Source organism: Corapipo altera, unplaced genomic scaffold (assembly GCF_003945725.1).
Source record: "Corapipo altera isolate COAL_440 unplaced genomic scaffold, ASM394572v1 61411, whole genome shotgun sequence".
Taxonomy (NCBI): Eukaryota; Metazoa; Chordata; class Aves; order Passeriformes; family Pipridae; genus Corapipo; species Corapipo altera.
The window spans coordinates 7,564,464-7,590,922 of NW_020884875.1; the positions used below are offsets into that span (position 1 = coordinate 7,564,464).

A 26,459-nucleotide genomic window follows, 5' to 3' on the forward strand; every position below is an offset into this window, starting at 1 on the left:
GTACTGCGGTGAGTTACAGGTTATAAACTACCCAAGAGGCCGTGAGGTTACTTAAACTGCAACTGTATGACTGACAGCCCTGCATGTGTAGAATCAGCTTTATGCTATCATAGTTGTGGGGACCCCTGGTGGTCTAGTGGTTAGGATGCAGCACTGCAGCCCAGGTTCGATTCCCCGTCAGGGAACTCCTCTGGGCAGATGGAGCTCGTCAGCCCTGTAAGGCCATCCATCTAAGAGAAGGTCACTCTAAACAAACCTACATCCTGAGGACCTCACTGACACTGTCCAAGCTCACTCTGCCCTGGCAGACGAACCTTAGGATTAAAGGGTGGGCTCAGCTCAGCGCACACTGTGTCTCACCTAAAAAATCCGCTGCACAGGCTTGAAGGGTAAAGACCTTTCCCAAATCTTCCTTCGCGAAGACTGACCATACATCATAGTTGTATTACCTGTATCACAGAGCAGCATTGAAGAAAGACTTTTAAATCTCACTTGTCCTCTGTAAAGCAGTCATGTTTAGAGGACAGAGTCACAGACTTTAAAAGAATGATATCTGAATGAATCTCAGTCTTATGCTTAGATGCATCACAGATAAACTAAGAAAGCAGCTGACTTAAGTTCAGCACCTAGTAGACCCAATCTCTTTGCCATCCTGTTGACAAACCTTGCAAATACCCAGCTGGGGAAGCCCTACAAAGCTTCCATTTTCTTAATCCCAGAAAAATCTGATTGTACTAGAATTTGTTTGCTTGAGAACCAACCAAGGCACTATTCATGGTCAGCCTTTGTGAATGAAGATTTGGGAAAGATCATTACCCTTCGAGCCTGTGCAGTGGATTTTTTAGGTGAGACACAGTGTGTGCTGAGCTGAGCCCACCCTTTAATCCTAAGGTTCATCTGCCGGGGTCAAGTGAGCTTGGACAGGGGCAGTGAGGTCCTCAGGACATAGGTTTGTTTAGAGTGACCTTCTCTTAGATGGATGGCCTTACAGGGCTGACGAGCTCTGTCTGCCCGGGGGAGTTTCCCTGACGGGGAATCGAACCCAGGCTGCAGTGGTGAGAGTGTTGCATCCTAACCACTAGACCACCAGGGAACCACCAAGGCACTAGAAAGTTCAGAAATGACAACTCTGCAGTTGCACACAAAATTGATGCATTCAGTCCCAGCGGTAAGGAAGTTTGGAGTCCTCTGAGAAGAGATCACAACTGTGTTAGAAACTAGCTATAAAACAATAAATTCTGGCCTTTCCGTCTACTGAGTACTAGGTTTCAGAAACAGTTTTTTCACAGGGTTTGCAGAGGAGGCTTTTTTTGATGGGAAGAAAGTGATTTGTATGTACCTTCCCAGTTTTATACTCAGAAAAACACTGTGCATCCTATCTGCCACTCTAAATCTTCAGTGATGGTTGGGAAGAACCAATAGTTGTTGACCTACACAATAGTATAAGCACTGAAGCATGAAGTTACCATTTAAAGAAATTATTGAAAAGCCTAAGAACTTGGTAACCTGCTGGCATGGATGGACCACTGAGTCCAAGCACTGGTCCTCAAGAAGTGAGAATGAATACTGAACAATGAACCCTCCCATTATCTCTCTCCCTGTCTTAAACTGGGAGCATCAGGCTTTTCTTTCACTGCTTCTAGTTCAGAAAAGCAGAAATATTCAAACTACTTGTTTTATGTTGATCTCCTATAAATAGAACCAGGTAAAAAAGAGTGGGAAAAAAAACCCAGCATGCTTTCTGCCTACTGCAATTCCCAGCCAGAGGTGCCATGAGTCAGGAGATTCATGCAGAGTGATATTAACACGCGAAAAAAAAAAAAAACCAAGTACTTTCTGAGGTGCCCACCAAGTCATTTGGAGAGGGAAGAGAGAAGCGCAAGGCTGTAAGGAAGAAAGTATAGTTACAATGTCAAAGGAGAAGACGAGAGGAAAAAAAAAAAGTACACTTTACCTTTTCTGGAAGCCCCACAATGGTAGCAGCAGATCTTTGTGGGGCTGGACTCTTGCCCCAGTCTTCCCTCTCGCCCCCTGTGGCAGTCTCAGATGTTCTCAGTGAAGCACCAGCTGTCACTCTGGCAGTAGCAGTGTGAACTCAGCTGAGTTTATACGTGCAGTTATTTTAGCACATGGCCTTTTTCTTTGTTCTAAGAAAAAAAATCTGGCAATTAAATACTTTGGATATCTCAGCTAGATCTGGATGATATTTGACTGAGTAGAGAAAAAAAGCCCTAAACAAAACAGTTCTTTCAGTCACAGTATTCTTTTTCTCAAACAGCTGCTGTGATCAAGGGCGGAAGAGATTTAAGAGGAAGAGTTTTATTTCTGGTGGGAAATATTAGGCAATCAAGTTGTAAGCAGAGCAGGTCACATGGTTGGTTGCAAAATGACTACTGAAATTAATTGTCTTAAGAATATGAAATAGTTTTTAAGAACTACCAGTGTCATGTTTAGACCACAATCACACTGTATAAGCCCGTGACAGGCTGGCTTTTCATTTCAGCCTCTCTTTTCTGTTGCTCTGCTCATAGCAAGCAATAGCCTGGAAGCTGAGTCATGTTTTAAGGCACATTTCTGCCCAATTCATCCTCCTTTAAAGTCATCACAGTCTATTCCCTGTCTAGAAATAGATCATCCACTGCCTTTTCTAGTCAGATGTTTTCAACTCTACATGAGTTGAAAAGTTTGGAGAGAACGCTTGAACATCTTGTGTCTTCTTATGCTTATCCCAAACATATGCCACATCTTTCTGCCTTCATAAATAAGTTTTGATAAATTCATGAATATCACCACCTTTAGTACTGTATGTGGTTCTGGGCCAAATTTAAGGATGTTAAGGCACTCAAAATCATCCAGAGGAGAGCAACAAAGCTGGTGAGAGGGTCAGAAGGAATGTCCTACAAGGAACAGCTGAGGACTGCAGGCTTGTCTAGTTTAGAGACAAAGAGACTAAGGACTCCTTGAGTGTGATCCCATTACTCTCTACAGCTTCCTGAGGAGAGGAAGTGGAGATGCAGGTGCTGATCTCTTCTCCCTGGTATATAGAGAGGCTGTGGAATCTTCCTCTTTGGAGATATTCAAAAGCTGTCTGGACACATTCCTAGCAATGTGCTCTGGGGGACCCTGACTGAGCAGGGATGTAAGACTAGGTGATATCCAGTGGTCTCTTCCAATCTTACCAATTCTGTAATTTTGTAATATGTGGTAATGGTTCAAAGCTGAGCCAGGACAGTACATTAGACTGTACATTAGTAAGCATTTCAGACTGTACATTAGTAAGCATTTCATCAGCAAGATATGGATCAAATCCTGGAATAGGCTTCCTAGAGAGTTGATTGATGCCTCCAAACTGTGAGTGTTTAAGAGGCATTTGGACAATGTTCTTAACAACATACTGTAGCTTTTGGTCAGCCCTGAATCAGTCATGCAGTTGGACTAGATTCTTGTTCACAGAATCGTTTAGGTTCGAAAAGATCTCACAGATTATCAAGTCCCACTATGATCAAACACCACCATGTCAACAAGACCATGGCACTAAGTGCCATGTCCAACCTTTTCTTAAACACCTCCAAGGACAGTGACTCCACCACCTCCCTGGGCAGTCTATTCTAATATTTAATCACCCCTAATGCCCAACCTGAACTTCCCCTGGCACAGCTTAAGACTATGTCCTCTTATCATATCACTTGTTACCTAGGAGAAGAGGTCGACCCCCGCTCAGACACAATCTCCTTTCAGGTAGTTGTAGAGAGTGATACGGTCACTCCTGAGCTTTCTTGTGTCCAGGCTAAACAACCCCAGCTGCCTCAGCTGCTTCTCCTATGACTTACCCTTCACCAGCTACTTCATTATTGTTAGTTTTGTTTCTAAATCTGATCTTTTAGTAGGTATTAATTTTCACTACTTTTATTATTTTTCCCTCTTAGTGTAAGTTGCTTTGGCAGGCGAGGCAGTAGCCAAACTAGTTGTCTTCCTTGTGCTATCAGTTTCTCAACCACCCTTGTGATCAGCTTTGTTTTCAAAGGTTATTAAATTCTTCAAAAGTTATTAAGGTTATTCCTGGATTCAGGGTTGTTCGTTTTTAGAGATAGTGCAGTTGCTAAATTGTTGGAAAAGTATTATATTCCTGATATTTAGTTCCATCATCATTGGAACTGAAATCTGTTCACCTTAAGAGACATAATAATGACTAGTTTTGTTTTCATTGTCACATACAATAAGAACTTGACCTTTGCATTTGAGCACAGGTCAAGTGGGAGAAATTAGTCTTCAGGGCATCTGTGTAATCAGTCCTTAAATGAAATCTGAAGCTTTAGTAGTAAGGGAGGCCATTGTCTAAGTCTGATACTAAAGCTTTAACCCCATTTCACATCCAAAAGCACGGTAAGTTATTTGACAGCAGACACTGAAAGTGCAGCCACTAGTCTGACCTTTATAGAGTTGGATGAGTGCAAGAATTACTGGTTCAGACTCTGTTACTTGAAATTAAAAAGCAAACAAGGTAGGAGATGTGATGAAAACCCTTTCAATTTCACATAAATTACACAAGGCATTCAACTCAAGACCATAAAGTCACTCACGTTAATTAAAAAATTCTAAGCTGTTTGTTAAGAATCAGCTGCCACTTACAATAGTTCTTTGCCATTTAAGACCATATATACAGCTGACTTGTTTAAGATTGCATCTCCCATTGCAAATTCTCTTTTCTAGGTAAACATATGTAAACAGTTTCTCTTCCTCAAAAAAATTATGATGTATTTCTGTTTGTACATTTTTTAGCTCCATGTGATAAAAGTGCTTAAGATAAATTCCCATGGAATTGTTGTTCATTATGTTCTACCAGATCTCTGAAGCAAAGATCCAACATTCTAGAAGAGAAAATATACATTCCAATTTAATGTCTCCTTGGAGCTGAAGAAGAGGAAGAAATCTTCATTTTGATAAGTTATCACAATACTAATAACATTCTGGACTTTTTAAAATATCTTTCCATTCTGAGACAACTCCTCTAAACACGCTACACATCTAAAGAATTGAGAATTATGTAATTGATAATTTTTGTGATACAAAAAGAAAAATGACCTGACCTTCAGGTTGAAAATATATTTCAGAGCCTGTCACGTGGAGGTCTTTATACGATAAAGAATGCTGTCAGCTCTCCGATAAGGTGGAATCAAAGAGGCTTTATTCAAATTTTGCTCCCTTTTATCCCCTAGAACCATGTGACCTTTTGACCAATTGGGTTGTCTATTTAGGCGCATGCTCCCTTGCCCCAGTACGTACCCTGTACCTCTGGACACGCCTCCTACAAGAGCCAAATCAAGTGCCCAATATTTAAAACCGGTTCAGGAGAATCCTGCAGCTGTCGTTCATATACAGAATTTAGTCAGTAAACAGGGAAGAGCAATAGACTACAAAATTAGACCCTGTGTAAAGTTGCAAACAAGTCAAAGCATTAAAATATCTTTTAGATGACCTGAAGTTTCAAGATTTATTGGGTTTGTGGGGCCAGGTTTTGGTAGCAAAAGGCTACTGGGTTGCCTCCTGTAAGAACATGCCAGAAACCTCCCCATGTCCCACAGAGTCAATGCCAGCTGTGGTCAAGACTGAGCCTGTCAGCCACAGTGGTAGTGCCTCTGTGGTGGTCTGAAAAACAGGAATTTCAGAAAGCTAATTTTAAAAGTTTTGCTACAATTTGTTCAAATGTGAGACAGAAGAAGTTTTCAGACATGCACAACTTAGTATAGGGGGAAGGGAATATATTACAATTTATGGGGTTTTTTCCCATTAGCCTACTCTGATCTGACCGCTAATAAATTAAATTAATTTCCTTGAGTTGAGTCAGTTTTGTCTATGGCAGTAATTGCTGAGTAATCTCTCCTCGATCTTATCTCAATGCACAAAACTTTAGTTATATTTCCTATCCTCTGTACAGTCAATGAGGGGTGCAACAGTGCAGCTTTGCTGGGCACCTGGCTTCCAACCAGGGTCAACCCACTAAACTGGAAAAGTATATAAAGTAACAGAGAGTAATTTATCATGAAGATGATGCACATAAGCTGAGCAGCAGCGATATGGCCTTGACTGGTTCCTTATCTTTCCTCCTAACAGAGGAAACGTAGTACTACATACACACAAACATAGAAATAATACAGAATAGTATAATTTCTAGTCAACATGAGGAGAAATTTTTATACTATTCCATGAATGTTAATTATCTTATATGACAAAACATCAATTTCATCAATCTCTGACATGCTCAACCATCTTTTTGTGGCCTGTTTTGTCTAGCAGCAAGGGAAAACAGTGAAGTAACAAATGGGTAGCTTAGGCAACCAGTGTCAACCCCTCGAGCTTATGTGAATGAAGTTGTACTTTTGAAAACCAAAATACTGTGGCCACTTTTGAAATATAGTTACCAAAAAAAAAGAAATTTAATTCACTGTTCTATGTTTCTAAGAAAGCTATATTTACAGAGCAAACTACTGGACCATATTAAGTTTTATGATAATTTGTGAAAAGTATCCGAGTTATCTGATAAATTTCATATCAGAGTTCAAAGCGGTTGATGGTTCAATGGGGAATTACATTGCCCATAAAGCATACTTCAAGCCACAGGTAAGGGCTTGCAAAGCATCCACTAGGACCTCCTAGCATATTCACCCAGCAACAAAAGTAAGCAAATCATCTCATCCAAAAGAAGAGCAGTATGTTGTTGTGCCAACAGCATCCTATAGGCTCAGCCAGTCTTTAGCCAAAAACAGTTTGTGGTCACATCTGTGTATCCTAAAAAGCTAGCAATGTGACAACTTAATGAAAAAATTGGCACAAAATGTGCAACCTGTCAAATGTCAGAAGGAATGTTAAACTGCTTTTAGGAGAGAACGGAGTAAGAACTGAAAGTTATAGTGCAACTTTATATTCTCATCTCTTCAGTTCTGGCCACTCAGTAATTAAGAAGATACAGCATAAATGGGAAATGAGAAAGGGTTGCCATAGATCTTAAAGGTACTGAGAAACCTAGATATAAAAAGTGATTAGAGAAATCATGACACAATCTCCCTTCGAAAAACAGAAAATATATTTGTCCCCCCAAAAAAAAACAAAAACAAAAAAACAGAGCCAGAGGATGTGTACTGAAATTAAAAGGCAACAAACACAAAAAGTTAGTTTGTGATTTGCTATTACATATTCAAAGTTAAATGCTTAGAATCATAGAATATGTTGAGTTGGAAGGGACTCAAAAAGATCATTAAGTCCAACTCCTGGACTCGATGATCCTTTTACAGGCACCTGATACGATTTTTAGGGCTGTCCTGTGCATGGCCACAGGACACTCATGGCCCTACACAGCACAACCCCAAAAATCACACCCTGCACCTGGGAGTGTTGTACAAATGATTCTTGAACTCTGTCAGGTTTGATGCTGTAACTCCTTCTCTGGGAGGCTGTTCCAGCACCCAACAACCCTCTTAGTAAAAATGTTTTTCCTAGGATCCAACCTAAACCTCCCCCGACTGAACTTCATGCCACTGCCCCAGGTCCTGTCAGTGGTCACCAGAGAGAAGAGATCCACTGCCTGCCCCACTTTGGACACTCTATTACCTTTATATCCTTCTCATATTGCAGTGCCCAGAAGTGCACACAATAGGTGAGGCCACCCCAGTGCAGAGCAGAGCGGGACAATCTTCACCCTCAACTGGCTGGTGATGCTTTGCCTGATGCCCCCCCGGACATGGTTGGCCCTCCTGGCTGCCAGGGCACTGCTGACTCATATTCAACTTGCCCTCAACCAGGACCCCCTGGTCCCTTTCCACAGGACTGCTCTCCATCATCTTGTTTCCCAATTTGTACAAATATAAAGATGTATAAATATCAATAAAGTTGTTCTATGTCCAACATAAAAGTTTTAATTACTTTTCATTTCTCATATTCAAGAAAATGGCCCTTCAAGCTATATCCTGGTAAGGAAAAGATTTCCTTTACACATTAACCACAATGTAATAAATTGGATTGTGAGTCGCTTTGTTGATATCTTTAATTTCTGGTACAGAACACTGGTTTTTTTCATTGGTACTACCTGTTCTTTAAAAAAAATAGGCAAAATAATCAGTGTTGAAATATGTCTGGGTATTTAAATGAGATTAATATCATAACCTTCTAAGGTGTTACAATGGAAGAGCACTGTATCTTTTCCTCTTTTAAAAGAATATAGTTCAAGCCACTTGACAACAGAAACTTTGTCTTGTAGCCCATTGACCTTTAAAGTGTATTTATTTGACTAGTGAACACTTTCAATGGATTTGTATGGATTTGGTACTAGACACGTTGTTGCATAATTCCTGTTTACATAATAGGTATGATAGAGTTCAGGAGCTACTAAAGAAAAAAAAGTAAAAAACACATAACCTTACAAAGTAGACTTTGTCAATGGCTGTACTGTAGCTTTCCAGTCACTGAGTTTCCTGTGTCCCTCCTTAATGCCAGCAAACATCAGCACAAAGGAGTGCTTCATTCTCCCAGGCTGACAATGAACTGGAGAAGGTACCACTTTTTTGAACCTACTTTTTTCCTCAAAAGGACTTAACAGCTGAAACCTGTCTTGCCCTGATAAAACAGTGTGAGCATGCATTGGAGATAGGGTTTGTGAGATCAATAACATCTAAGTGATTAATACTGTAGGGGATCTAAAGAAAAGGATAATTATTTACACCTAATTTTATTTATAAATAAAAAATTGTTCTATGAAAACTGTCGACAAACTTTAGGGACAAACTTTTAAATGCTTTTAGGGAGTGTATTAGTCCCTATCTTTATTGCTGAAGGATCTACAAATGTGAGACAGTTGATATTGAATCATACTAACAAGCCATGCAACAGGAGAGGAAAAAGACTTATGCTTCATTAGAGTAAGGAACCCAGTTATTCCAGTATAGAAGTAACACCTAACCTAAGTAAAACAGTTCTTGGTTTAATTAAGGGTAATGGCCGACCATCTCCCGAGCAAGAAAATGATAAGCTTCAGGAAAAAAAGACTAAAACTTCATAGACTTAAGTGCTGCTTCACACTAATTTTAAGATTCTGACTGAAAAGGCTGTTACAATGACTTTGTAAGCATTTTTAATAGTTACCTTTTTTCTACTAGTATAATAAATAATCAACTCCTAAATTCTAATCCAGATTTGTATGGATTTGATTTCTAGTTGATTTATTCTGTTATCCTTCATCTCGTAGACAATTAGTTACTATTAGTAAAAATTTCTCTCTTCATAATGATGAAGTTGTCTCTTAAAAAGCTCTGAATGTTATGCAGTTCTTTTGTTAGGGACATAATTAAAAACTAAGCAGTAAATTAAAAGGACATGTCCTGAAGGAAATCATAACATTCAGGCATAGTAGATGAAAATTCTCAACTTTAACAAAATACAGGAGACAAACCTTTTTTTGAAACTTCAACTCAAAGAACACAGACTTAAATCTTTCAGACGATCCAGACTGAAGTCAAAGAATCTGTAAATGTTTAAACTTGACAACCCTTGCTTGTGACAATTTGTTAGGATTTCTAAGTTTGTTTGCAAAGAAAGGAGTTAACCAGGCAACAATTAGGAAACAGTTATAAAGAAATACAGTCACTAAAGACAGAAGCGTTCGGAGCAAAGAGGAAGGGTGAAATAATTCAAGAGACTGCAGCCACAGAAGCAAAGCCAGTTTGGGCTTTTAAGATGGGGGAGACAAAGAATCCATGGGGTGGCAGCGGAACAGCAGACTTGTTGCAAGGAGAGAGATGCAATATGATAGAAAAAACTGTAGCTGATACAAGTTTTGATGCTTGAACGTTATCCTGGAAGAATATGGATCTCACTGATATAAGGCTCTGGGTAAAGCTTACCTATTAAATAAAAGAAATGCAGTAGGAAACAGAACTTGGAAATATGTTTTTGTGCTTTTCAAGAGGCGTAGCACAAGCTTGGCACATTTTGAAGGGTTGGCAGCCCTGCAAAGGCAATTGAAACATACTGCATGGTGCCAATTCATTTTGATTTGCAGGTAACTGCTCTAAGAAAAGGAAAACAAATGTCTCAGTAAAACCCCAAAGGATGATTAATGTAAGGCTTTTCAAGCACTACTAGCGGTATTTGTGTGTAAGATAAAAAAAACCCCAAACATTATGCTACTTTACCATCTAGGGCAATGCCTCTGACAAACTTCATGCAGAGTCAGGACAGCCTACAGCAAAAATATTGTTTTCACAGGCCTATATCCAGGTGTCAGGCCCCCAAAGATATACTGACCCTCTAGAAGGGGCACAATATCTTCACAGCTCCCTAGAGGAAGAAGATAAAATACCAAACATGAGAAGTTTCATCAGCACTGAACAGACTAGAACTGCACTAAACGTCAGGAGCTTTCTGAGATTCTCCCAAAGTGCAGGTAATGAAATAGGGTCATGGAAGAAGCATCATGGAGGTCTGAGAGGGAAAGAGAAGGTGGAATAGGGTGCACAAAAAGGAAAAAAAAATCCACAATACCAAAAGATTCTATGAGCTTTAGTAATAATATAACATACTTTAAAGAACAACTAAAACATACGAACAAATACTGTGCAGTTTGTTGTTCATACACAGATCATCCTAGTGATGTCATACAAAAATGAACCAAAAATTGCTATTGTCATGTTGTTTCAACTCTTACCTGTAATAAAACCATTCTCACACATTTCCTGCAAAAGAATGGTAATTAAAAGCTGGATTGATTTTTGTTAGTTGACAAGAATTTTTAATCAGCAGTTACAATTAGAAGTGTCAAAATCTTTAGAGCTTTTTGAACAAAGAACATAACGCCCTGGTCAAGACTCCAGGAACATGCATTGTATTATCTACATGATAGCATGCCACGATCCGAAGGGGGGATGGGGCGATGGCACAGCACGGGTACGGGACACAAAGGTAGGGTGCCGGTAGAATCCTTTATTCCAGCGTGCATGCGGTTTTTTATCAGCTCACGGGGAAAGGGCCAGAACATGGGGCGGAGCATGAGACAGACAAGTGGGGGGACAAACCAGGATAAGGACACGGGCAAAAGGGGGAGGAGCGCAGGAGGAACCAGGGAAGGAAAGGGCGAATGGGGGCTGTGTCCTCTCTGCAGCTTCTCCGGCCAATCAGCAGAGAAACAGAGGACAGGAAAGTGAAGAAGCCAGGACATGCCCTGGAGATACAAATTCTGGGGAAACCTACGATGTGTAAATACATACTAACTGTAAAGTCTGCATCATAAAGTCTGTTCAATCACTGTACATATTTTTCTACTTCTGAGATCGTTCCCATTCTAATTCTTGGTCCTCGACAATAGCATACCTATTCTCCATACATTTTGAGGTAGCTGTAGAGTAACAGCAAAACACGCCAATATGTTCCCCCCAGACACCAACAGCCAACTATGAAAAATAAATGGTGACAAAGTTCCTAATTTAACCTACTAGTTGTATCCTCCAAAAATAAAATAAACAAAAAGACTTCACAAAACCAGGATAAAAATTAGTACCTGTTAAGCTCTTAAGGCGTTCTGAGAAAATACCCATCCTACTACTCTGAATGGAAATGAAATGAAATTCTAAAATGGAATCCAAAGTAGAAGATTATCTCTGCTCATGGAGGTATTGCAGATGCAGATTATTCATCACTCTCGTTCTTGAAACCCACAGCAGTTAACTACGATTTAAATTAAAGCACACTATTGTAAAATAAGCATACTTATAGAAAATGTTGTCTGGGATAGAAAGGCAAATACTAACAAGACTAGAAGCACTCTTGATAACATCTTATTATTTCCACTTCCCTTGTGTTCTTTAGATAGAGAAATGCATGTGATACTGGCAAAGTTGCAACAGTGGAAATATATCTCTAATCCTAAAAGGTAACATAGAACCATTCATAGTTTCAGCTTTGTTCCTGAAGATGCGTAGTAGTTTTTTTACTTCTCTCTTCAAGTAAACTCGAAAAGGATTTTCTGGTAACAGAACACCACATGGTTCTTTTATTGTTTAGTACAAATTAACAATCCTTTAAGGAGTAGCATGAAAGATCCTTTCCTGCCTCCTGAGCACATGCTAGCTTTCAGCAGTTGTTCTCAGAGAACTGTAGGACACCTTTTCCCTCCCACAGTTTTGTATTTTATTTTGGCAAAGATAGACACATGTCCTCAGTAGAAAACAACTCAGCCAACTGCAAGCCTTCAAAGATTCACACATGACTTTAACAGGCATCTTAACAGCCAGAAAATGTTCCCGCTCCTTCTGTTAATATTACTCCACTTATTTTGTCCAAACAATATGTAATCTCATGGCTCATGTTTCTCCACCCACTGTTTTTGCCCCCCCTTTTTGTATTAGCCTCAACAATTTCACTTATTCTGCCAAATTCACATAACCACAGAATCATTAATGTTGGAAAAGACCTCCAAAATTATCAAGTGCAACCTTTGACCAAACACCATCACATCAACCAGATCATAGAAGTAAGTGCCACATCCAGACGTTTCTTGAACACCTCCAGGAATGGTGACTTCACCACCTCCCTGGGCAACCCCTTCCAACGCTTGACAACCCTTTCAATGAAGAAATTCTTCCTGATGTCCAACCTGAACCTGCACTGGCGCAGCTTAAGGGCACCTCCTCTTGTCCTGTCTCTGGCTGCGTGGAAGAAGAGGCCAACCCCCACCTGGCTACAACCTCCTTTCAGGTAGTTGTAGAGAGCAATTCTGTCACCCCTGAGCTTTCTTTTCTCCAGGCTAAACAACCCCAGCTCCCTCAGCCGGTCCCCACATGACTTACATGACTTACTCTTTAGACCCTTCAGCAGTTTTGTTGACTTTATGGTCTTGTGTAGTGTTTCAGGATAACACTTACAAGATCTTGCTACACAGAATCATACTGAGACAACAGGCTTCAAGTGAATCAAGTTAGGAAATGGAATTCTGGAGGTCGTACACAGAGTCTGACCCTTATTCCAGCAGCAGTAAAAAAATCAGCATCAGAAAAAAAATGTGAGAAAAGATGAGTCTTTGCAATACTATGGTTAGGCAATATCTTGCAAAGTGATAAGCATATTAGAGCAAGAAAAAAAAGTATGAGAAGCTGAAGACATCATCTTAAAGCTTTCAATGACAGAAGTCTTATGGCAAAAGTTCGTGTTATTAGTGGCTGTGGAGTAAAGACAGTAATATATATTAAAAAACCTTCCCCACCAGAAGCCCATACCTTGGAGGATACATGTTCAAAAAGCACCTAAAATCTTTCATAAAGTTTATAAACCTGGGCTGAATGCCAGTTTTTGTCTTTCTCCTCAAAATGGAACATGTGGATAGCATTCAACCTCCTTTGCTCAACACTTATCTCAAAACAGCTTCTACCTTGTGCTAAGCCTTTAGACTGGTCAGTAGTATTGCTTAACCACGCTTTTATCTAGTTAGTCATTGAGACAACTTACCTGTACCAATTGTGGTGGCTGCAGTACCCAGATATACCCATGACATACTGCAGCATCATTATCAAGATGCCTCACACACATTACAGTAATTCCTTCATCCAGGCTGGATGGCAGCAGACAATATTCTTCTTTATTTTCAAAACGAAAATAAAAATAAAGAATGATAAAATCTGTCAGGTAACACAACAGAGATAACGCAAAAAAGAAAAATCCACATACTTTCTTTGTTTAGCAATCAATGACATCACACATCTGTCCGTTCTAGAACACTACAGTGCTCTCAAACAGCATCACACTAGTTTTTGCAGCTCTTAGATGTCAATAAAGCACCCCATGAGACAAGACTTCAGGGCAAAATTTTGGTTGTGCACTTTGAACCATTATTCATTCATTTTCTTATTGATTCACGTCTACACAGAGCAAAAAAAATTTAAATTCTTTACTATTTCACTGTCCTCTCCATGTAAGTTATCCCTGTCTCTGCTTTGACCTCCAGTTTATCAGAAATAATAAGTAAAGGAAAAAATATAGTATTTCTTCTTTAAGTTAGATTTATCATTCAAAAATTTATGAAGCCAATGTCTCTCCTGCCTCCTTGACTAATAATGCCTCCTACTCAAGGAGTTAAAGTTTTTATATAAATAATTATTCGATTTTTTTTTAACTTCAGTTACTTCGTGGCTGGGTACCCCTCTTATCATGATTTCTGTGTCAAGTTGTTCTTCCTTTGTCTTGAACAAAACCTTTTTCTGAATCTATGTCACAGAACTCTTTCCATAGATAAATACGGAGAATCAGAGAGAATTTCAGAGTACAAAATTTCTTTTCAAGCCTTTCATTTTCCCCAGGTGTTTTTCTAAGGTTATAACTCATCATACCACTCTTTCAGAGACAGCAGAATCTTTATCTCGTACGTCATGCATGATTATCACTTCCTTTCTTTAAACATGTGTTTACAGGTCAATTTTACCAAGCTTTTTGCAAGTTAAATATACAAGTACGATCAGCAAAATTATATCCAAGACAATAATTTGGAAACTTATCTTTATATTTATGTGTTCTTCAAAAATTTCTGGTCAGATATCCTGGATGAGGAGACAGCCCTATAACAATTCCCAGCTTAAGTGAGACTAATTAGCTTGCTAAGCTTTCTCAGTCATTCCAACCTTGAATTTAAATTTCATTTTCATTGTTTCACAGAACAGTCTTTCTATTAACAGGAATATGAAAAAAGTTGACAAAATTAGGTGAAAACCACAGAAGACTACTGCAATACTTGGTAGTGCATTTGACCTGAGAGTGCAAGCTTGGCTTCAAACTGAATTTAAAGGGAGGGAGGGGGGAAAAGTAGTATTTTACACCAATATTATAAAACTGATATTACATCTAAGAGTATTTTATTACAACATGGAATCAAGTGTCTAAACAAAGGTGTTTTCTTAGTGGAAGCCACATAAGAATATTACTTCCATGTTGCAGTGTTTTTTAAATAAAAATTAGAATAAATTTGAATTTGATTAAATAAAACTTAATAGATGGGTAAAGAGAACTTCTTCAGATGTTATGAACCAAGCCTATTTTCATCTTTCCTTACACGTTTTGCACTGAAATAGATTAAAACTCTTTTTAGTTTGTTCAATTTCCTGGCATTATAGGAACTAAAACCTGCCAAAATTTTTATTTATGCTGTTAAATACCTATGAAATGAGCCTAGAATAAATAGTTAGTTATTTCAAATCAGTTAATGGTTTGCAAATATTTTCAGTATATTCAGACACAATACCAAGCAAATATGCAGAATGTTTCGGGAAATCAGACAGTAAAACAGCATGCCCAGCACAAACCTTGACTCCCTTCTTTTTCTTTCCTAACCATAAGAAAGTGAGTACTGTCATGGTAACACAACAGTACTATTTCACATTCAGATAATTTGCACATCATCACAAATCAGTAGATGAACCTGGCTACAGAAAAAACACCACCTTATGTCCACCTGCATCCCACACCAGAGCAGGCAGATGCCCAAAGGAGGATGTGAATAGGAAGCCCATGCTGGAGCAGGCTCCTGGCAAGACTTGTGGCCCCAGGGTGAGAGGAGCCCACACTGCAGCAGGTTTGCTGGCAGGACCTGGGTGGATCCATGCTGGAGCAGCCTGTTTTCCTGAAGGACTGAACTGTGGACACACACTGGAGCAGTTTGTGGAGAACTGAATCCTCGTAGGGGAGACTCACACTGGAGAAGTTCGTGGAGGACTGTCTTTTGTGGGTGGAACCCTATGATGGAGCAGGGGAAGAGCGAGAAGAGGAAGGAGTGGCAGAAAAAATGTGCGATGAACCGATCACAACTGCCACTGGCTGCCCCCTTGCACCACTGGGAGAGAGGAATTCAGGAGTAAAATTTGGCCCTTAAAGAAGGGAGGGGGTGGGGGCAAGGTGCTTTGAGAATTTTTTTTTTTTTTTTTTCTCATTGTCCTACTTTGATTTGATTGGTAATATGCTTTGATTTGATTGGTAATAAATTAATATAATTTCCTTGAGCCAAGACTGTTTTACCCACAATGGCAATTGGTGAGTGATCTGTCCTTGGCCTTATCTCGACCCGTGAGCCTTTTGTTGTTTGTTCTCTCCCTTACCCAGTAGAGTAGAGGGAGTGACAGAGCAGCTTTGGTGGGTGCCTGACAACCAGGCAGGGTCAACCCACTACACCTCTCCTTGTCCCAGTGTGGGAAAAAAGAAACTGAATTTTGCAAGGAAAACAGCCTTTTTGTTTATCTGCCTCACAGTCCGCTCTGTTTCTAAGAAGAAAAATAGGCTGAGGTTTTTTCTGTTTAATCTTAGTGTAGAAATTCAGGAAACACATACTGGGTAAAAGCATTTAGATCTTTTGAAGGTTCAGGACATGTTTTGTAGACAGCAACCCAAAATAACCTAAGAATATTTGTCTATTTCCATTCACCCAAATTACTTGCTTAAAGTAAGTTTAGGGATGAGGTAAGTTCATGCACTCTTTATGGCTGCAGATTGAAGAGGTTACTAGCTGAGGCTTAAGCACGTGATGTGACACGTTGAGAAGTAGGTGCCTCACTCAAAAACATATCAGGCATTTCTGTATTTTGTTCTGCAAAGGTGCGGTGGGCAGCACAATACAAATGTCTCTGCTTTTCTGCTTAGATAGTCCAAGTTCAGTTGTGTTTATTAGCTTCCCTTCACCTGGACCCACGCTAATTCAGTTCAGAGCACCTGCCCATCTACCTAGTTTTGTTTCTTTTTATTAAAAGAAGGCTTATTAAATTGAAGAGTTGCTCACAAACCCAGGGTTTAGGTTCAGCAGCTAAAGTGCTGGGCAACAGGCATTGTGCTACGGACAAAACATGAGATATTAAGCTAGCAGAGTCAAGAGCTAGGAAGCACACAAAATGACAGTTATCTATGCAATATTATTTCACAATACCTTTTTCTTTGCACAGTCATTAGTGTAGGGCCTAATTACACAAGCACATACCGTTAAGTGCACAGGTTGCCCAAATCATTTAACACTATTTTCATTTCAGTGGACAAGAACAAGAAGAACATCACTGTTGCTGATTAACATTAAATAGGGTTCTTTTTCTTAATAATCTGGTTTTCCTAATCTCCAGCAAATAACACAGTCAAAAAGAATGTGTTACAGCATTCTGGTCACAGATTGATAAAGGTTTCCATTTCAAAATCCTTATTTTTTCTCTCTAATTGGAGAAGATTTTTGTAAGATAATGCTCCAACTGACAGTTATTTGAGTGGTTTGTAACCATCATTTGCAGAAGATAAACACAGTAGCTACTCTTGATCCAAGCCGACCTTGCCTTCCTGACAGTAAATAGAAAAAAAAAAGGAAAAGGAAAAAAGAGGGTAAGAGGGTTTTAAAGAAAAGCAGGCATTAAAAAGCAGAATGCCTATTCACGATTTTCACATGCAGCCTTGCTGCTGCAACAGGCACAGAATATGTTTTTATTAGCCACTCCAAAAGCACAGAATATTTCTCTCACCACAGTGTTTTTAATGACTGAAAACCAAGTTCACAGTACACAAAAAAATGCAGTAAAAATGAGGGAGTAAAACACTTTTGCAAAGTTCAGAAAGAAAACCAGTGAAACAAAACGTAATATGTTTTCCCAGTTCCCAATGTCATGCTCAAGCCATTTCAGTATGTTCTGTTGCAGGATACTCAGCTGCAGCCTTGACAATGCTGTTATTACATATTTGGTTATAATGTCTAACTGGATAGAATTACTTTGGAGCTAGTTCAAGGTAGAGAAGATTATGTTCAAGCAGAGGAACAAACAATTACATCAGACATTCCTGAGATTGCCGATAGAAATTGAAGTTACAAACCAGGTAAATTTAAGACAGGACAGACTCTGTTCTTGATGAAGATTATGATCTGAGTCATCAACTTGAAATTAAAATTAGACCTTATTAGTGTCAAAGAAACCACTACTGATCACTGAGTACAAAGTAGGAATAGCATTTTAAAATGTGAACAAATAATTTACGCTTCTGAGCTGGTGTAGGGTAGGAACATTGACTTCCCTCCACTCCTTAACTTTCACTTTTTTAAGCATCACAAAGAAAAAAAGATGCTGTGTTAGTAGGTATTTTAGAATACCAAGGAGGCTAATATTTGAGAACATTTCTAACAATTTTATAAAACTATCACCATTCCTATTACATAAAGAAAAATTTCACTGAGATATTTCAGCCACACACAGGCTACAGCACAGGAATATCACATCAACTCTAATTTGCAGGAATGTATTTTATAAAACAAAACTCCAAAGGCTTATTATAACAAGAACTTCGGGTCTACTTCTTTTCTTTGAGCATATGTTTTGAAAAATGTCACAAGACTGACCTCTGGTGGGTCATAAATTACCAAGCATCTGAAGTGACACACAAAAAATAAATATGTATCATGCACGAGAAAAGGAAGGGATTTTTCACAGAATCCTAGAATATTTTTCATAGATTTCAACATAAGAAGGACATACTAGTCTTCACAGTCTCCCACAGCAAAGAAGTGAATATGCTACAAGTCATTATAACAAACAAGAAACTATAATGATTCCACTACTTATTCACTCACCAGTATTTGAACACAAAATTAGCTATAGGACACAGAACTACTGCTTTTTTATGAGATTAAATTTAAACAGCTAGCACTGCATATAACCTTTGAACCTGCCTAAATTTTAGTCATGCACAAGGCCAGATCCTCAAATGAATAAGTGCTCAGGTTAAAACAAACAAACAAACAAACCAAAACCAAAAAAAAAAAACCCAAACATATCCAGCTCCACCTTCCACCCTTCTCAAGTCTTCGCTGCTTACCAATATAAGTATTTCATTATCTGAATGTACTCCATAAGATAATCAAGCGAACACCTGCCCTTTTTTTCTAATAAACAGGAAAGACTGACATGATGAAAATTCTGTTTAAGGAAACAATTCCAAATACCTTCCATAATCTACAGTTTTGTAAAAGCTACAAAAACTGCGATTTTTCAATGTCAGTCAGTCAGCACCAAGTGTAGAGGTTGCACAAGATGAGTCAGCTGGTTTTGCATAACAACTTCCAATTTAGACCTTCAAGAACCACATCAGCCTTTTGCCTCAGCATTATGTTGGGAAGCTTTGTTCACTGTAAGAGAAACTTTTTACAGAGCTGTGGCCTTCCAGAACACAGTCTATCCTCTCTTCTTTATTTTCATTTTTACATGACCTACTTATCTTTTTCTCAGACATATAACTTTGAAGCGATCATACTGAATGTATTTTCAACCTGCAATGTTCCATATTAACGCCTCAGTTATTACTGAACATTCTGAAAACACTAATGAGATTAGCTAATGATGCTAACAGATTTTTATTTTCACATCCTCAAAGAAAACCAACTGATAGGAAAATCTATGGATCTAATGCAAAAACCCATAGAGCATATCTCCATCATGATTCCCTTGTCTGTACATGTAGGCAGTTCTTAATCACTTAAACACTTACTGACATTAACCAGGAATAATTGTATCAGATGCTACTAAATGAAATGCCATAATGATCCTATTGTACCCACAATTTTTAGCCATATCCATGGCTCCATCAGTACTTCCAAGGTATAAAAAACAGATAAGAGCTAAGTCTATTGTCAGTTTACCTAAATGTTCTATATAAATATCCTATCGTCCTTAAATTTTCAGCAAAAACTGACAAACATTATAAAATAAACTTGTAATCTCAATCACTAAGAAAAGCAAGTTTGTCATTCAAGAGTATGCTCTCTATAAAGAATTTAAACAATGCATTGAATAGGCTTTAGCTTTATTACTACGTTTTGGGTTTGGTCACTAAAATTCTGTATCAGTTTTTCCAGTTTTGCCCAGCTTTGCCATCAGTCATTTACTCTTGGCTGTTCGGATCATTCTCAATTCTCCTTTTGAATAACAGTGTATTTGACACTGTTCTGGTACTACTCTGCTTTTGTCAGGACAATCAAGAGATTGTGTTTCAGATAGCTTTAGATACCAAAAGTTCAAAAAAGCAGTGAAATTGAAATTTACTGTCCCTAACCAACACTGTTTAAATACCCCGCTTCTTTCAATTACATTTAAAAAAAGGATTCCAAAACATGTATCAGTTTTCTTCTTTTCAAACACAGACTGGATTTTCTCCTCTATGTAATTTAATTATCTTGGTAAAATGAAATCGGAGTTAAACACCCAAACAAGAACTTATATCACATAATTTTATATCTTTAGAATTATTAAATTGGTCAACTTCTTTTACAGTCAGTAGAATGGAACACTCAATTCTCAAACATGATTTATAGAGGAGATAAATAGTATCCTGGATGCATAACTATCCTATAATCTAAGATTCTGTGGGGAAAAAAAAAAAAACAAATAAAAAACTGACACCAAATACAGGAAGAGACGTTTATTAGAAAATATCATACAACAAATACTGGAAAACAGAGCTAAAAACCTATATAAGTTCTAAACCCACTTTATAGGCTTTCTTTTTCTGAAAAGATTCTCTGCTCACTCTTTTGCTTCAAGCCTAATTAATTGATGAAAATAGTAATATTAATGCATTAGAGCTATTATAAAGTACACTAGAATTTCCAAACTATTAAAATACCTACAGAATTATATATATGAGTGTATGGATTTAAAATCTAAGCAGTATGAGCTTATCTAAAGCTTGAATCATAAGCTCTCAGGCAATAGACTTAAAAAATTGTGATCAAGAGATAAAGACAATTATTTGAGTTAGAACAGCCTCTGTGAAAGAAAGAGATGCTCTTATAAAGTAAAATATCTGCTTAGGAAAGAGATGGAAAAAGCTCTGGCATATCACAGCAGTAAGAGTAAAAAGTGTGGTATTAACAGACCACCTTTTTCCACTTTAGTACTTTTTTCCACTTAGTGGAATATGAAGGCACAATCACCCACATTTTGCCTAAGGTTCCTCCAGTATGAAGTGAAGTATTATCTGAAAATAGTTTCAAAAAGTAACATTAGTCAACAATCATTCTGTGAAGTCATGAGTGCAAACAGCTGATACCACGATCCTGGTAAATCAATCAGGTGAGTTAAACAGACCATAAAATACGAGCAATTAAATTATCCTTATGTATTAACAACTAAGAATGGTAGCTATTACTCAAGGAACAGCACAGGACTAGACCAAAGGGTTTTCCAGATGACTGATTGTTAATTTAGAAGCTGGAGCAAGCTGTTTGTGTAAGGAAAAAGTGCAATGTTAAGCAAAGACTCAGCTCCCTTCTCAAGAAAGGAAAATATTATACCATTCTTCCCTTTTGAGGAAATGCTATAGCAAAACTGTCACAGATGTGTCACTAGGAACCAATGGGTCAGGAGGACTTCCACTTTTATGCAAGACTTGCTTTCTGACCAATCTTATTATACTTCATGGATTAGTCATGGAACTAAATTATTCTATATGAGTAGTACAGTCAGTCAAAGTTTGACACCATGTAAATACACAGAATAGTATGGCATTTCTGAAACGTTATGTCACCCTTGAAGATTTAGCACAAAAGGTAAGAACTGGCCTCAGACCATTTTTAAAAGTAATTTTAATGCTTCCTCATTATTTGAGAAGTGTACTTTTTAGTATTAAATTTGATTAAATCAAAGATTACTGATAAGAAGCTTAAGTATCACCATGACAACATCATGAAAATGTGTACTGTTCCAAATCACACTGAACAAGAAATAATCCAAACTATTAAACCAACTAACTTCTAAATACATTGCAAAGTTTATTGACTGGTTAGGAGGTTAGTAAAGTGCAAATGCTGTCAATGTTGCATTGCCTACTAAAATGTCAGATAGAAATTTGTTCAGATTTCAGCTGTCTTCTCTCCTGCATAGATTACTCTGACATTCAATAAGGTATAAAACGCTGTTCTTTAAATATCTAATGGATAACAAGAAATCATCACTCGAAGTATATAGAGGAAAATGGTAATGCTTTAATAGCTAAAAGTGCCGTCAGAATCAAGTATATGTTCAGTCAAGTTATGGGTACAGTAGATAACACAAAACAAATTGAATCAATAAATGCATGTATACTACAATAGCACTTCAATATTTGAATTCCACTTCCAGAGGAAACACAAGGCTTTAGATTTTTTGATAAAATATATGCCATTGTCAAGCAGCCAGTTTTGTACAGCAATACGTAGTAAAAGCATACAGGAAAGACTGGGTTGCTTAAAAGAATGGGTCAGCATTACAGAAAGTTAATGGAATTTCAACAGGAGTTGACTCATGCTGTAATGCATCATATGAATTCAGAAAATTAAGAATTAGTTTTTATAGTTTTCCAAAATAAATCTGACATATCAGGGTTGCCAAGATGTCCAAGAGTGTTCTGACCTGCCCCTGAGGTCATAACCAATCCCTTGGGGCAGATCAGCATGAAACAAAACAGAATGACTGGTGGGTTTTTACACACACACACACACACACATGTATGTATGTATGTATGTCAGGTTTATTTTGGAACAATTTGATTGCAATGGAAACAAGGTGTGTAGCAGTTTTGGGTTTATCTATAGAAATACAATAATATAAAGGTATAAAAATAACACCCAAGAAAATATACAAGAGAAACAAAGGATAAGAGTAGATAGTGGAAAGGAGAGATACCACCACCCAACAAGACTTGATTGCAACTACCATGTCTGTTGGTCAAAGTGATGGTTGCAAACTTGATCCATCGGGGTGGGGGAAGCCCATGAAACATAAAGTTCAATGCATTCATAAACATTCAGGTTCAGGTGGCAACATCCAGGTACCTCTCCTGGAGGGGGGAGTTTATACTGTCTGTTGTAACACTGTAGATCATGCACAGTCCTCTCGTGGAAAGTTCTGGGGGTAGTTTGGGGGTCCTTGATGGTTTATGACCCCTTCTAAGACATGACTGCTGTTTCTCAAACCAATTATGCCTTAACAGAAGGAATGAATACCCTCAGGCCTACGTGTGAATGTCCCAGTGTAGGAACCACGTGACACTAAGCCTTTACGTAATAAAGAAGGATGCACACTCTTCTGAGGTGGTAATCAAAGAGGTTTATTTCAAATCCGGCGCTTCCCTTTATACCCTGATATCATGTGACCTTCTAACCAATAGGGTTATCGATTTAGATGCATGTTCCTTTGGGCTTCTCTGCCCCCGCACGTCCTTCGTGCCTTGGACACGCCTCCTACATCCCAGTACCTCTTCCAGGATGGAGAATTTTATACTTGAGCCAGTTGTTGAAACTGGCATCGTAGAAGACATTATCACACCTCACGGGATCTGCTTTTTATAGGACTCTTCCCTTATCTGTCTCAAAACCCAGCTTTTTGTTAAACAGAAGTCAGTTTGTTGTGGTCATCCTCTGGTGGTGGATGCTCACCGGCTCTGCACCCTGGGCTGTCCTTCTGCAGATCAGAGGTTTTGCCACCACACACTCAAAACTCTTCACATCCTCTCACTTGAGGGTGCAAACTTGGCCTCAGCAAAGCACATTGCTTTTACAAATGACCAATTGTTTGAGTCATTAACCTCCAATATTTCAGTCTCTCACAAACAGCAAGCCAAAATCCAGTGTTCCGTATTTACTCAAGCATGTACAGTACAGCAAGTTAATTCCTCAAGCTACATGTGCACAAACATGGCCTAGTTTATGCAAGAGACTCATTTTCAGGTAAAAAAAAAAAATCCATTGACTAGTTACCAACAATACATTGCACAACAAATACATTTAGACCTTGAAATGATGGGCAAATCAAGCCACAGCAAGAGTACATTATCACCCATATAGAATAATCCCCTTGAGTGTGTTGTGAGTTTTTTTGTTTGTTTTTTTGTTGTTGTTTTTACTGCTAGTTTTTGTTTGTTTGCTTGTTTTAAAACAACAGACATTTAAAAAACTAATAACTTACAAAAATACTGATAACCATAGAATCAAGCACGTTGGAAAAGACCTCCGAGATCATCAAGTCCAACCCTTGATCCAACACCACCATGGTTATTAGACCATGGCACTAAGTGCCACATCCAGTCTCATCTTAAAAAGCTCCAGGGACAGTGAATCCACCACCTCCCTGGGCAGCCCATTCCAATAAAATGTCTCATATTTCTACCACCTCAATACTCTCTTCTTTCAACATTTTCTACCATCTCAGTAGTATCCCCAGTAGTTTTTTCAGTAGCTACATGATGCTCAGGCTTCTTTTGCATAAAATCCATTGGTAAAATATTCTGTCTCAGTTCGTTGACATATTTCAAACCATTTACATCCGAAAGCTTCTGGTTCTGTGAAATGGTTGAAAAGGTTTTTTTAAGGCCCATGTCAGGATTGGTGGTTTCTGTTTAGTTTTTTCAGGAAATAGCACTGCTTCAGTTTCAGGTGTAGGAAATCGTACTCTATACACTTCAGGGTAAGATTTCTGAAACTAGAAAAGTACATTAATTCAAATTAGAATTTGACCAACTTGTAAAATAAACTACTAAAGTGCAACCTCCACTTCTGGAGCAGGAAAATTATTTATCTAATGGACTTTCTACATCTCCATATATAGAAAATATCACCTAATTTTCTAATATGGGTTGATTCATCACAGTATTCCAATTCTAATGATATAAAGCTGATACCCCCAAGCACACACGCCATTTTAAATTTCAGTATTTCTGTACAGGAATACATGTCTAAGACTTGATAAAAATTTTTAAGTTCAAATTAGAGACTGTAGAGCAATTTTTATTTACTTGCTTGAGCTTCTTCTTTTTATCTTTCAAAGGTATTTCTTTATTCATTACAATTTCATCCAACAAAGCTGCCAGTGGTTCTTGAGAGCCAGTTGCCCTTTGGTATTCAAATTCATCTGTACTGATTTGGTGACAAAATGGTGGAGGAGGAAATGTTGCATCAGTATCAGCTCTAGCACATTTAATCTGAAGAAATAGTAAAAAAAAAAGAGCGCTATGTTTTCTGCAAACAATTTACAAAAACTGGCTTAATTAACTGACCACCCAGAAACTTTAAGTAGAGAAGATATGGCATACAGACCCTAAACTGTACTTTCTCTCTCTTGTACTAATCAAGTGAGTTCCAGTAAGTCAAAAAACATGACACAAAGGAAGCCTGTTCAACTCTTGAAATAAGTTTAAAGTTACTTTTTCACTAGAAAATAAAGATAGAGGAACTAAAAGCCAGTTTTGAACAAAACAAAATATGGTATCAGGAAACAGAGTTATAAAAAAATGATCAAGTAAGGATGGCTCTAAAAAAAAAAAAAAGGCTACAACATTAATGGAAGCACTTTATAATCCACAGTTTTCCTCACTAGTATGTAGTTTACCCTTTCCATGGAAAAGATAGTGCTGATTAACAGGAAAACATATTTTAAACTTCTTGTCTCTAAACCATTCAAGATTTGCTTAGTTGCATGTGAACACATAGTTAAGGTTGAATATCAGTTGTCAGAATTAGTTAGCTCTTCAGAAGCTAACAGAGACAGAACAGAGTGTTTTAAGAACTGTTGAACTTTGGAGAACAAAGGATAAATTTGACCTGAAACACAGAGACAAAAGGGGCTTTTTCTCTAGATACTTACTTGGACTCTCTGGAGACGTACAACATGATCCTCTACAGAAGATTTTAAAGCAGAAGGAACACTTAAGATCTCTTGATAATTATCCATGAGAAAAGATACTAGTTTGGCAGCAAGCAGTTCATCCAAATCTATTTCATCATTTGAGCAGAGGATACAACGGGAAAACGCCTGAACCATCTGAGAAAAAAAGCAACATCATTATTATGTATTTTTCTGTTTGGGACTGAGGAGTAGGGAATCAGGCTGCATTTAAAAAGTGACCTTGTAGAATAAATATTTTAACATCACAATACTTACTGTACTTCCAACACACTAGTATAATAAAAAAACCAACTTGTTATGTACAGTGACATTATGTTAGTGGTGGATTGAAGATTACTCCTGCCTCACATAGATAATCCAATCCTGACTTTAGACTTAGAATGAATGAATTCCATTTTGTTCTCAAGACTTGATCAAACAGCCACTTCACAAGGCTATTTACAGTTAAACAGAGAATAAGTATTTAGAGATTTTTTTAATATAACACAGAACTTTCATAGAAGTTAAGCATGAGAGGGAAAACTGAATACCACTATTTTGAAATCACCAAACCAAATTTCAGGTCCAGTTCACTTCGTGTAGTCTTGTGCTCAAGCATTATGTCTGTGCACTGGTCTTTTCTAACGTTAAAAGCACAGAAGGTAATAAGGATTTCTGTCATGTACCACAGACTACACAGTAGAATTAAAACCTAGTATGAAATACTTGGACGGTAAGGATTCACTTCTAAAAATAACATTTAGATTATAACATAACTATTTAAGTAAA

General features: G+C 38.0%; 2 protein-coding genes and 1 long non-coding RNA gene across 3 annotated transcripts in view; 1 reads left to right on the forward strand and 2 right to left on the reverse strand.

Annotated features, from left to right (window-relative positions):
* LOC113943303 (cAMP-specific 3',5'-cyclic phosphodiesterase 4D-like) overlaps positions 1-2,280 on the reverse strand; it is a 188,343-nt gene extending 186,063 nt beyond the window's left edge. Inside the window, exon 1 of the mRNA XM_027634920.1 lies at positions 1,955-2,280. The gene's annotated coding sequence lies outside the window, so the exon portion shown is untranslated. The remainder of the gene's footprint in view (positions 1-1,954) is intronic.
* Positions 202-21,365, forward strand: LOC113943307. Its single transcript, XR_003526281.1, has 4 exons — positions 202-439; positions 2,800-2,803; positions 17,224-17,229; positions 21,355-21,365. It is a non-coding gene; the product is annotated as an uncharacterized LOC113943307 (long non-coding RNA).
* A 1,898-nt stretch (positions 21,366-23,263) lies between these two features.
* Positions 23,264-26,459, reverse strand: part of DEPDC1B (DEP domain containing 1B) — an 18,931-nt gene continuing 15,735 nt past the window's right edge. The window contains exons 9-11 of the mRNA XM_027635320.1: positions 25,650-25,826; positions 24,802-24,987; positions 23,264-24,488 (exon numbers count right to left, since the gene is read on the reverse strand). Of these exons, the coding sequence (XP_027491121.1) occupies positions 24,327-24,488; positions 24,802-24,987; positions 25,650-25,826 (525 nt within the window). The 3' untranslated portion in view covers positions 23,264-24,326. The remainder of the gene's footprint in view (positions 24,489-24,801; positions 24,988-25,649; positions 25,827-26,459) is intronic.